This window comes from Aotus nancymaae, unplaced genomic scaffold (genome assembly GCF_030222135.1).
Source record: "Aotus nancymaae isolate 86718 unplaced genomic scaffold, 86718_ANA_hifiasm-v0.15.2.pri h1tg000158l, whole genome shotgun sequence".
NCBI lineage: Eukaryota > Metazoa > Chordata > Mammalia > Primates > Aotidae > Aotus > Aotus nancymaae.
Genome location: NW_026988573.1, coordinates 1,058,706 through 1,071,033, shown reverse-complemented (window position 1 = coordinate 1,071,033; position 12,328 = coordinate 1,058,706). Strand labels below are relative to the sequence as shown.

The window sequence follows — 12,328 nt, the reverse complement described above, 5'->3', positions numbered from 1 at the left end:
GACGTTGGTGAGGACTGATCCCAGGTTACAGGCAGGCACACTGGGGGTGAGGGACGTTGGTGAGGACTGATCCCAGGTTACAGGCAGGCACACTGGGGGTGAGGGACGTTGGTGAGGACTGATCCCAGGTCACAGGCAGGCACATTGGGGGTGAGGGACGTTGGTGAGGACTGATCCAGCTCACAGGCAGGCACACTGGGGCTCTGGGACGTTGGTGAGGACTGATCCAGCTCACAGGCAGGCACATTGGGTGCCGAGGGACATTGGTGAGGACTGATCCCAGGTTACAGGCAGCCACACTGGGGGCTGAGGGACGTTGGTGAGGACTGATCCCAGGTTACAGGCAGGCACACTGAGGGGTGAGGGACGTTGGTGAGGACTGATCCCAGGTTACAGGCAGGCACATTGGGGCTGAGGGACGTTGGTGAGGACTGATCCAGCTCACAGGCAGGCACACTGGGGCTGAGGGACGTTGGTGAGGACTGATCCAGCTCACAGGCAGGCACATTGGGGGTGAGGGACGTTGGTGAGGACTGATCCAGCTCACAGGCAGGCACACTGGGGGCTGAGGGACGTTGGTGAGGACTGATCCAGCTCACAGGCAGGCACATTGGGGGTGAGGGACGTTGGTGAGGACTGATCCAGCTCACAGGCAGGCACACTGGGGGCTGAGGGACGTTGGTGAGGACTGATCCAGCTCACAGTCAGGCACACTGGGGCTGAGGGACGTTGGTGAGGACTGATCCAGCTCACAGGCAGGCACACTGGGGGTGAGGGACGTTGGTGAGGACTGATCCAGCTCACAGGCAGGCACATTGGGGGTGAGGGACGTTGGTGAGGACTGATCCAGCTCACAGGAAGGCACATTGGGGGCTGAGGGACGTTGGTGAGGACTGATCCCAGTTCACAGGCGTTCACGTCAGGGGCTGACCGTCACTGGTGAGGACTGAATCCCGGCTTACAGGCGTGTACATTGGGAGCTCAGAACAGCTGACCATGACCCGTTTCTGGCTTACCCCAGGATGAAACCCGCCTCTCCTTCCCGACCGGCCGACTCCCATTCATGTCCTGCTGTGACATGCAGTCCAGCATCCTTGGGTCATGACAGCAGGTGCACTGGCACAGGGAACGGCGGGCATATTCCTGAAAATGAAGAGGACCCCGGGAGGCAGGAGCTTCTAAGCTAGAGTGACCGTCAGCTTCAACAGGCCCTGCTGCACCTGAACCAGCCCGGGGCCTCCCAACACCATGGAAAGAGACAGCTGTGGTGAATTTTACAAAATCATGCCCAGGGGAGCTCCCCACTTGCACATCACAAGGACCAGGCAGGAGCATCTCAGCGTCTGCGGGAGGCAGCGGCACTGCGGAGGCCCGGGGCACGCTGTCTCCGGCCTCGCTAGCTGGGCCATTGCTCTGCAGCGCCTGCACCCACGGGTGCTTCCTGTCACAGCTCATCCTACCCACGTTACTGCCAGAGTGAGGAATGCGCTCAGCCTCGGCCCTCGGATGCCCGTCTCCTTACTCAGCCCCTCTTCCCGTCCTTGCGGCGTCCGGGTCACCTCTTCCCCCGACTGCCTTTTCCCATCCTCTGCCTGCTGTTCCCTGCAGCTGTCCGTCCTCCTCTCCATCACTGGCAGGAGTTCCTCGTGCGCCCTGCATGCTGAGACCGTGCAGCTGGACGCACACAGGTCTTCCCCTGTCTGGCTCGCCTCTTGCCTCTGTGAAAGACGTGACTCTTCCGCAGCTTTAGGACGTACCTCCTGGTCGCAGAGGGATTGTCCCGTTTCTTCCACACGTTTTTAAAGTTTTGCTTTTCATATTAAGCCTTTTAATCTGCCTGGAATCAACTGTGTGCCGTGTGAGGTAGGAAGCTAAATGGATATGTCCTTTTCGTACGGATGAAAGCTTCATTGATTCAATATTTTCCCCTCAAATGTGTTTGCTACGCCCCTAATTTTCTGATTCCATTTCCGGTCTGTGTCTGGGCTCCCATCCGTGCAGCCTCGTGTCAACACCACAGGCTTAATGACAGTGGCAAAGGACACCCAGCCCCGCCGGCCATGTGCCCCGCTCAGCTTCCCTCAGTCACGTGAGCTTCTCTTTGGCCTCCGTCGCAGTGTCTGTCACCTCGCCTTTCCTAACGGTGTTGAACTGCTGCTTTTCTCATTGCTTTCTTCAGCAGGCTTGCCGGAGGGCTACCCACTTTACTGCATTTTCCTCGACGAGCCAGTTTTGCGTTTCTGGGTGATCTCACTTTTTCTGTATTCTCCGGTCCATGGATTTCTCTTCTTTATTATTTCTGCCTTCTGATTTCTTTAGGTTATGTGTTATTGTTTTTTATTTCAATGCCTAACTTACTTTTTCATCGTATAGCAGATGCACCTAAGGCTGTAGACTTGAACTTTTCTCTTTAGGTAACACTCTGCTCGTCGCCGATTCTAGTTTTATTGCCTCGTAGCTGAAAAGGGCAGGCTCTGCTGTGTTGGTTCTGTGAAATTCCCCATATTGCCTGGTATGTGGCCTAATTTTTAAATGATTCCATGTGTCCTTAATAAGAATTAACAATTAAGAATTGTTCATTGTAACAATTACAACAATGTAATTGTTTAGCTGTTGGGGCAGTGTCTGTATACTTTACAATTTTGGTTCCAAATCTTCTACATTAGTATGAACTTTAAAAACTCTAGCTCTCTGTGTCGAATGGGGAAGTTCTGGCATCTCCTGTTCCGACTGTGGATTTGACCCCTTTGTTCTTCAGTCTGTTTGGCTTCTTGCATTTTTATGCAGTATGCCTTCAAATTCATGAATATTCATCTCCTTGTGATTGTCCTTTCAGTTGTTTTCATGTTGATGAAATTTTTCATCCACACTGATGAAAAATAAATCATGCTTTTGTCTAACAGCCTTCATTTGTTTTGAAAATTTATTATCCCTGCCTGCCCCTTTCTACTTCCCTCTCACCATAGCTCACTATTTTCCTGTGCTTCATGTGCGTCTTTTCATTCATATGAACCCATGCATATGGGCACAAGTGTGTTTTGTGTGAATTTAACACTCTTTAAATATCCACTAAAATAGAACCTTCCTCCCTGCATCAAAGTCTGCACCATTCGTATTTGTACAGCCAGCAGGTAGTTTGCTTTGCTGACATCATTTATCCTCCCTGCCCCAGCCTGCTACAGACTTGCTAAAATTCTCCCTTTCAAAGCCCCTTTAATGGAGGCCAGTGAGTGGGAGACACTCTCAGCTGTTTTTCAGTGTCTGAGATGTATTTATTTTGCCTTCAGTATTTTATGAAAGTTGCACTGAGAATAACATTCAAAGGCAAATGTTATTTTCCCTGGGTTTGTTAAAGACGCCACTCCATTGTCTTCCGGGAGGCAGCCTTGCTGTTGAGAAGTCTGCCGTCAGCTCACGTCTGTGTTTTTGGTAGGTTGTATGGCTCTTCTTTCTGGCCGTTTTGACTTTTTTCTCCTTTTCTGGATGATCTGCATTTCACTTTAATATTCTAGGAGTGGATTTCTCAATTTTGATCATTCCTTGGTTTGTAAGTGAGATCTGGGATCTTATGTCTTTTCAATTCTGGAGAATCCTGAGCCATTATGGTTGCTTTGTTACCATTTTAAAAATGTTTTCCTTTGAGAACTCCTATTCCATTTATATTGGCGCTTCTTGATCTATTCTCCATGTGTCTTAACTTTGTGCATGTGTGTGTGTGCATATGTGTGTATGTGTGCATGTGTGTGTGCATGTGTGTATGTGGGTGTGTGTATGTGTGTATGTGCATGTGTGTGAATGTATATGTGCATGTGTGTGCATGTGTGTACGTGTGTGCATGTGTGTGTGCATGTATGTACACGTGTGTGTGGCTGTGTATGTGTGTATGTGCATGTGTGAATGTATATGTGCATGTGTGTGCATGTGTTTATGTGTGTGCATGCATGCATGTATGTGTGCACTTGTGTGTTATGTGCATGTATGTCTGCATGTGTATGTGGGTGTATGTGTATGTGCATGTGTGTTGTATGCATGTGCATGTGGTTGTGAGTGTGTGTATATGTGTGTATGTGCATGAGTGCATGCATATGTGCATGAATGTGTGCATGTGCATATGTGCACATGTGTGCGTGTGTGTGTGTGTGAGTTGTGTTTTCGGAGCTGCTGCACTCCGGTTGGTTCCCTCCACTCATTTTGTTACTAGCTGCAGGCTGGAGACTGACTCTGTCTGTAACACCTCAGTTCTCTTTCAGATTGTTCCGTCTTCGTTGATTTTGTTAGTATATGTTCCGCGACACTAAGTCTCTTCCGCTATGTCAAGTCTGGAATCGATCCTGTCGAGTTTTTTATTCACTTTATTATTCATCTTCAAGATTTGTCATTCTTTCTATTTCATCTCTCGTGTTTCTTTGATTCTGGCCAGTTCTAATTTTATACTTTATATGTGTTTAAATCGCTAGGCATTTCAATCATACTCCTGCAGGTTTAAAGTGAGTGTCAGACTTTCCTTAGCTGGTGTAAGTTCCTGCACCAAGTGCTCATTTTTAGCCTGCCTTTCTGAGTGCTGTTTCCTTGAGTAATTTGCAACCTTGCCCTGCTAGCTCATCTCAAGGTGAGGATGTCGGGCCTCTGCGTGCCTGCCTTTCTCCGCCATCTTGTCGGGCAGTGTTTCGTGGCCTCTGCCCCATCCCGGGTCCCAGGCTTCTGCTCTGCGGTGATGTGGAAGGTGTCGCAGATGAAGTCGCCCTTTCTGAGGACGGCTCGTCTCAGCTTCTGCTCTTGCGGCTGCGTCGCTGTCCTCTTGCCTTCCTGTGCCACAGAGTCCACTCAGTTATAAGAAGTTACAGCCCCGAATGTGTCAGGAAGGGTTTCCAGCCTCCTGCCTGGACTCAGGAAGGCCGCACCCATCACTCCCAGGAGCTGGACCCTGGCCTTCTCTGCCTGCCTTGGGGCTTGGAGCCAACAGGCCCACCTCAGCCCCATCACCAGCCTGAGTTTCTCCTCCATTCCTGGTTTTATGTGAGTGTGTGTGTGCGCGTGTGTGTGCATGTCTGTATGTACGCACGTGCATGTACACACTCACCTGCCTTGGTCTTCTGTCTGACTATTGCTGCCCGTGTGTGGAGCAGAGGTATTGCACACCTTGCTGAGGAGTGTGGACACCCCCTTAAATGCACACGGTACCATGTTCACACAGGAGGGTCCCTCTTTTTCCAGGATGAATCTGAGGCCAAGTAACCTTCCCAGAGATGCAGGAAGTTCAGCTGAGCCCCAAGCCCATGGCCCTCGGACTCCAACCCAAAACCCCTTTGGCGGTGTGCACACCAGCGCGTGTGGGATGGCTGGAGGGCGCCTGTTACTGCCACACACGTCCCCAGGAGGCCTGCACACCCTTCACTCCCTTCAGTTTCCTCCCAGGCAAAATCTGCAGACCCGCTCCTCTGCACGTGGCCCTGTCCGGATGATCCTGTGGGATTAACAAGATGTTATTCACCAGCCTCCAACAATGGCACGTTATCTGCTCCATTGCAGAACTGGCCGTGTTTACATCCAGGAAGGGATTGGTCAGTCACCTGTGCCAGGTCCCCGGGGGACCCTGAGCCCAGCGGTATAAAGGGCAGGCACGGGAGAAGCAGCACAGCCTCTCCCAGCGCCAGCAAGCCACCTGTCAGGCTGCCGTGAACTCAGACCCCGGAGATGAAGGCCCTGCTCCTGGCTGTCAGCCTCAGCCTCCTTGCTGCCCTGCAGGCCCACCACCTCCTGGCCTCGGACGAGGAGATTCAGGATGTGAGGCTCGGATGGGAAGGGTGGGCTGGAGCGGGTGTGGGGCGAAGCTGAGACTGCTGGATGGAGACCCCATCCCTCCCCCATCCAAGGAGACCCTCATTTTCGGGTTGGGCATTAAAGCCCTGTCCCGAGGGAATGGTGAGATGGGCAGCAGGAGTCTAGGCTGGGGAGGTGGGGGCACAGAGGGGCAAGGCTGGGAGGGTGGGGGTCTGGCTGACTTCACTTCTCCCCTGGGGGTGAGGGCTCCTGTGGTCCTGGCTGAATTACAGGGACTGGAGCCACTTTCGGGTGGGCCTGGCGAGGCGCTGGGTGTTTTCTGGGTGGGTCAGATTGGGGAATGCACCTCATCTCCAGCCCTCGGGGTGGGGTAGAGTCTGAGGGCTGCAGGCCAGGGAAGCGGGGAGAGGATCTGGAGCGGTCAGCCTGAGCCTGATATAGAGGAACCTTCTCCAGGCGTCAGGGACATGGTATCTAAAGGCCATGACGGTGGACTGGGAGCTTCCTGAGATGAATCTGGAATCGGTGACACCCATGACTCTCACGACCCTGGAAGGGGGCAACCTGGAAGCCAAGGTCACCATTCTGTGAGTGTCGCCAGTCAGCCAGGCAGCCTGCAACCTGGTCTATGGCTTTCGTTTCCCCACCCGGGAGAGCTCTGGTGCTGGGGAGGTGGGCAGACCTGCTGGGAGGACCCTCTCAGCCCCTCCTGTAGTGCTTGAGGGCAAACTGTGCCACTGAGGTGCCTCGGCTGGAGGGGGCCTGGGGGGCAGAGGCCCCGGATCAGACCCTGTGGGCTACCAGGGGCAGTGCTGGGTACTGCCCACTTCATTCGCCCACTGGGGAATGTCTGGTGCTGTGCAGGACCCTTTGGGAAAAGGTATTTACCTTAGACCAGAGTCAGGCCCGCGGGCAGGGCCCATGGACTGTGGACTCGTAGTCCTGGCAGTAAATTTCTGCTTTGGAGAAGTGCGGGGATGAGGCTTGCAGAATGAACAAGAGGGGACGTAGGACATCATGGAGAAGACCCCTTTGAAGTCCCTGTGTAGTGCTCACCTGTGCCACTTCCACCCACATGGCTCATATCTGTGACTTCCCACCTGTGTGGCCCCCACCTGTGCCACTTCCCACCTGTGTGATTTCACCCGCGTGGCTCCCACCCGTGCAGCTTCCCACTCGTGTGATTTCACCTGCGTGGCTCCCACCTGCGCATTTTCCCACTTGTGTGATTTCATCCGTGTGGCTCTCACCTGTTCAGCTTCCCACCTGTGTGATGTCACCCATGCATGGCTCCCACCTGCACCATTTCTCACCTGTGTGATTTCACCCTCGTAGCTCCCACCTGTGCCACTTCCCACCTGTGATTTCACCCACGTGTCTCCCACCTGTGCCACTTCCCACCTGTGTGATTTCACTCACGTGGCTCCCACCTGTGCCACTTCCCACCTATGTGATTTCACCTGCGTGGCTCCCACCTGTGCAGCTTCCCACCTGCGTGGCTCTCACCTGTGCCACTTCCCACCTCTGATTTCACCCACATAGCTCCCACCTGTGCCACTTCCCACCTGTGTGATTTCACCCACATGTCTCCCACCTGTGCAGCTTCCCACCTGTGTGATTTCACCATATGTGGTTCCCATCTGCACATCTTCCCACCTATGTGATTTCACCTGTGTGGCTCCCACCTGTGCCACTTCCCACCTGTGTGATTTCACCCATGTGGCTCCCACCTGCACATCGTCCCACCTGTGTGGTTTCACCCACGTGGCATCCCCCTGAGTGGCATACAGGGCCTGTGCTCTGGTCCTCGGGACCAGCCCTTAGGAAGTCACTGACCCTGGCAATGACCTTGATGTTTGTCTGTTTGTTTTCCCGAAAGCCCCTAATTCAACCTTTCCCTCTCTGGGCCAGATCATGGTGGACATGGGGCTTGTCCCTGAATATCTCCAAAAGGAAGCAAGCAGCTGGTGGGATGAGGGCTCAGCCCCACGCCACAGACACTGCCTGCAAATCAGGCAGCCCAGGTCCCTCTAGCAGCAAACATGGCGGGGGGCATTAGGAAGGCAGCCACCAGGAGTGGTGCAGAGCTCCTGGCCACCTCAGGAGACCGCAGGAACTCCAGTGTGGCCTGGAGGGGCCGCTGGCATCTGGTCTGAGATGCAGAGAAGCACCCTCCTCCATGGGTGTGTGGCAGACTTGGGACCGCCTTTGCAGGGCATTGCGGCGTGGCTGCTCCCGGGCCAGGGGAGGCACAGGCCGGGGCCGCTTTGCCAGGGAGCTTCTGTTTTCCAGGATAAGTGGCCAGTGCCAGGAGTTGAAGGTCATCCTGGAGAAAACTGACGAGCCGGGAAAATACACGGCTGGTGAGTCCTGGAGCCCGAGCCGGAGCCTGAGCTCGAACACATGCTAAAAGTGGTGGTGGGAGGCAGCCAGTGCCTTTTTGGGGTGGCCTTTTGGTCTGCTGCCTTCTGACCCCATTAAAAGCCCATTCTCCCCTCCCACTGATCAATTTGTGTTAGAGACGTGAACCCTTGACCCTAAACACCAGGTGTGGCGGGATGGACCCTCTGGACTTTCCCTGTAGCTCTGGCTGAGGCCCAGGTGGGGCCAGGAGCAGAGTCGTATTTGGCTGCGGGGGCTGTACCCCAACTCCCACCTCTGCAGACCTCACACCTGGAACCTCCCATGCCTCACTGGTCTGGGATGTGGCTGCCTCTCGGGTGGGTTCCTGGGAAGTGAGGGTCCCATGGCCTGGGACTCAGGCCTGTTGGGAGACCTCTGGGAAGTTGGGAGGGTGCAGAAGCTGCGGGACTTGCTGGGCCCAGTGCCACACACTGTCCCGGGATCCTCTCTGAAGGCTCCAGTGGCTAATTCAGAACTGTGCTGCTGTCCTTCTGCAGACGGGGGCGAGCATGTGATGTACATCATCAGGTCACACGTGAAGGACCACTACATCCTTTTCTGTGAGGACGAGCTGCACGGGAAGTCAATCAGAGTGGTGGAGCTCCTGGGTGGGTCCCGCACCCCCGCCCCGCGGCCCGAGCCTCTCTCCTGCCCTCCCTCCTCCCTCAGTCTCCCGCACCCTCTTTCCATGGGAGAAGCCACTGGGACCCAGGAACCTACTGCAGTTTCCTTAGGATGGGTTTTCCTGACAAAAGCCCCAATTCCAACCCCTGGAGTTCAGGATTTAGGATGCCCCGGCCTAGGTCTCTGCGGCGGAGGCAGAAAGGAGCCACGGCTGTCGGCACAGGAGCTGAAAGGTCACACGTGTCACCAGGTGGACCAGGCCCTCCCCCGGGGCGGCTCCCTGCAGCGTCATCCTTGGGCGCGTTCCTGCGGGTCGTCCAGCAGGGGAGAGGAGCGGGGATGTGAGCAGGAGTCTGCGTGGAAAGGACGTTCCAGCTCTTGGGGCTGAATTCTGGACGAGGCGGCGCCTGCAGACAGTGGCGCGTCAGTGCCGTCCCTGCCTGAGGACGAGGCTGGCGAAGGCTCCTGAGTTCTCCCTGGAGCCAGGGGTGTGCGAATCACAGAGGAGAGGGACAGGCGGTGCCCTCCTACCCCAGAGGGGAGAGGTGCTTCCTTCAGGGCGGGCCCGTCCTGCCATCCACCATCCTCACTGTGGGAGATGCTCCGGCACAGACAGAGAGCCCTTCCCACTTCTCCCAGTTCTGCTGCCGCGGGAGCCTCCCGAGTCGTCCACGGTGCCCTGGTCCCACTTTGCCAGCCTGAGGGCCTCTGGGTTCAAGTCCCCCCATGGTGGGTGAGGTCCCCTCCCCAGTCCAGCTCAGGCCTCCAGGCTGGGACAGGGGTGCCGGCGACTGCCCAGTGCTGCCGGGAGCACCCACATCTCGTCCTGGCACCCACAGGGAGAGACCCCGAGAACAACCCGGAAGCCTTGGAGGACTTTAAGAAGGCCGCAGGAGCCCGTGGGCTTGGCACAGAGAGCATCCTCATCCCCAGGCAGAGGGGTAGGAAGCATGGCCCTGTGGAGTCCCCATGTCCCTGAGTGGGGACGTCAGCAGAGCCGCATTGCTCGGGCGCATAGTTGCGCTGCGTGTATTTCTGGCTTTGTCCTTCCTGGGGTGGTGGAGCTGGTGGCCGATGAGGGCCCCAGTCCTGGCTGCATTCCTGGGGTCTCCTGACTCACCTGTGCTTCCTTTTCCTGCAGAAACCTGCTCTCCAGGGAGCGATTAGGGTGAGTGAACAGCTTTAGAGGACGATTGAGAAAATCCAGCCCTGGGGCTCAGTGGCGCTTCAAGAGGCCGAGGGGTCTCTCCCACCCACCCCACTCCTACCTGGGTGGGAGATGCCCCGCGTGGGCCAGGCAGGTGCGAGCTCTGCTCCTGAGCTGCCTGCACTCGGGCACTGGCCTCTGCTATTGCCCTGGGCGTGACTCCTGGGCAGCTGGGAACCCCGCAGTGCCAAGCCCACCTTTGCTGGTTGCTGGCGGAGACAGTATCTACCCCACAGCCCCGTGCATGGGAGTAGGCGGGAGATTCAGGTTCCTCCTTGGCACCCCTCACCCTCAGCCCTCCTTGTGACCCCGCTTCCCTGATGAATTGCTGAAAGATTCAGCAAAGTGGCAGGCGTGCCTGTGCTCACTGCGTCAGATGGGCCCCTCGCTGGCTGCACGAGGGAACCAGAGGTTCAGAGACTCACCTGAGGTCACCTGCCCAGGTGTGGGCGGAGCCAGAATCCGGACCGCATCGCTGTCCTTCCCGAGCCCTCCCCTTGGTCTACAGCCACCCAATGCCTCTTCACTCGGCAGGGAGTTCTGTGGGCAGCCTGCGGAGGGTCCCTGCCCCATCTGCTCCAATCCAGAGGCTGAAGCCTCCACCTGGAGCCCGTGAAAGCCCAGTGTGTGTCCCCCACACCATAGCTCCTGAGGGCTCAGCTTGTGACCCCCACCATAGCCCCTGAGAGTCCTGTATGAGCCCCCACACCCTAGTCCGTGAGAACGTGCATGTGCCCCCCACACAACAGCCCCTGAGAGCCCACATGTGCCTCCACCCTGTAGTCCGCTAGAGCCCACATGTGCCCCCCACACCATAGCCCCTGAGAGTCCAGCATGTCCCCCCACACCATAGCCCCTGAGAGCCCGGCATGTCCCCCCACACCATAGCCCCTGAGAGCCCGGCATGTCCCCCTACACCATAGCCCCTGAGAGCTCACACGCACCCACACTGCAGCACCCAAGAGCCCGCATGCGCCCCCACGAAGCATCCCTCTCCCACCCTCCCTGTCGTGGTCTCACTCACCCTCCCCCCCTTTCTAGGGCAGAGGGCACCTTGGCTCCTCAGCAGCCCAAGGACGGCACCACCCAGCACCTCCGTCGTTCACAGGGACATGGAGAAAGCCCCCTCGCCCCTGCAGAACCCGGGTGGCTGCACCCCTTCCTACCAGCCCCCACCTTCCTCCTGCTCTGTGTCCCCCTCCTGGTTCTCGATAAAGAGCTTCAGCAATTACTGGTGGCTCCGCCTATCTGTGGGGTCCTTTGGGGTGGGGGCTGGCTAGGTGCACCCTTGGGTGCAGGGAGAGGGTGGGGAGTGGGAGGAAGGACAGGGGGCCAGCCTCGGCCCAGTTCTCCGTGGTGGGTGCTGCAGGTCAACGGTGTGAGGGGCCTGGTGGGTGGGCGGGTGCTGGGGGCTAGGCCTGAGGGTCCCAGGGTGCTTCCTGTAGGTCTGCCGCCCACGGAGCTCAGGCTCTGGCGGTGGGCAGGGTGGGGCAAGGCTCTGCTCCTCGGTCCCGCACAAGTAAGACCCGAAGGCCTGGGACCCAGCGCAGCTGCTGCCCCAGAGGGGGACTGGGCAGGGCCACCTGGGCGCTCGGCACGGACCCTGAGTTTGGATGTGGGGGGAGGGGACAGCAGCTCCAGGCTGGATCTCACCAGCCCTGTCCTCAGGTGAACCTCACCAGCTCTGCCCCCCAGGGCCTGGCCCAACGCTGTCCCCCTCTGTGCATGGGCAGGTTTGGGACAGCAAGTTCTCAGCTTGGGGGCAGCCACCACAGGTGCCACCTCATGCAGGCGCCTTTCCCGAGCCTGGCGGTCTGTAGGATTTAAAGTTTCCTTAGACGGCGCAGCACCACAGACGTGCTGGGAGTGAGGAGAGACAGATGCTTAGTGACTCACTGCTCCGCGGGAGAGGGCGACTGCCAGGCAGGGCCGCAGGGCTTGGCTTGCGCCCCAGACAGGACAGTAGCCGCTGGAGCTCAGGGGCAGCCTATGTAGAGGGAGCGGCCGCCCATGGCCGGCTAACAGGAGTCATTTCTCTGCTCCAGGGCATAGGGGCCGTCCCTGATTGTCTGGTACCTGGCCTTAGGGCAATGAGGGCTGGTGGGGAGTGGCCCCTGAGTGGGGCCGTCTGATTAGGGCAGAGCTGCTGTGTGGAACAATCAGCTGCTCAGGAAGTCGGGGGGTGGCCTTAGCCGGGGCCTGAACACTGCTTCAAGACTGCATTTTCAAAAAAGTCGATTCTGGTCAGGTATGGTGGCTCGTGCCTGTGTTCCCAGCACTTTGGGAGACTGAGGTGAGAGAGAATCACTTGAA

At 57.0% G+C, this 12,328-nt stretch overlaps 1 protein-coding gene across 2 annotated transcripts; it reads left to right on the top strand.

Annotated features, from left to right (window-relative positions):
- The first annotated feature begins 5,480 nt into the window (after positions 1-5,480).
- Positions 5,481-11,252, top strand: LOC105721063 (lipocalin-1-like). Of its 2 annotated transcripts, none has more exons than XM_021674017.2 (7): positions 5,481-5,784; positions 6,238-6,368; positions 8,074-8,144; positions 8,682-8,792; positions 9,648-9,749; positions 9,950-9,976; positions 11,062-11,252. In XM_021674017.2, exons 1-6 carry the CDS (start codon positions 5,695-5,697, stop codon positions 9,973-9,975), a joined length of 531 nt encoding a protein of 176 aa, XP_021529692.2. In that variant the 5' UTR covers positions 5,481-5,694; the 3' UTR covers position 9,976; positions 11,062-11,252. The 2 variants fall into 2 exon arrangements, with proteins under 2 accessions (XP_021529692.2, XP_021529691.2); XM_021674016.2 differs by having other exon boundaries at positions 11,057-11,252.
- The last annotated feature ends 1,076 nt before the right edge of the window (positions 11,253-12,328 follow it).

Bases quoted from the DNA above. Each gene is read 5' to 3' on its own strand.
- LOC105721063 (XM_021674017.2), top strand. From the start codon at position 5,695: ATGAAGGCCCTGCTCCTGGCTGTCAGCCTCAGCCTCCTTGCTGCCCTG. The intron at 8,145-8,681 runs GTGAGTCCTGGA...GTCCTTCTGCAG, and splicing joins GCCGGGAAAATACACGGCTG to ACGGGGGCGAGCATGTGATG. The intron at 8,793-9,647 runs GTGGGTCCCGCA...TGGCACCCACAG, and splicing joins CAGAGTGGTGGAGCTCCTGG to GGAGAGACCCCGAGAACAAC.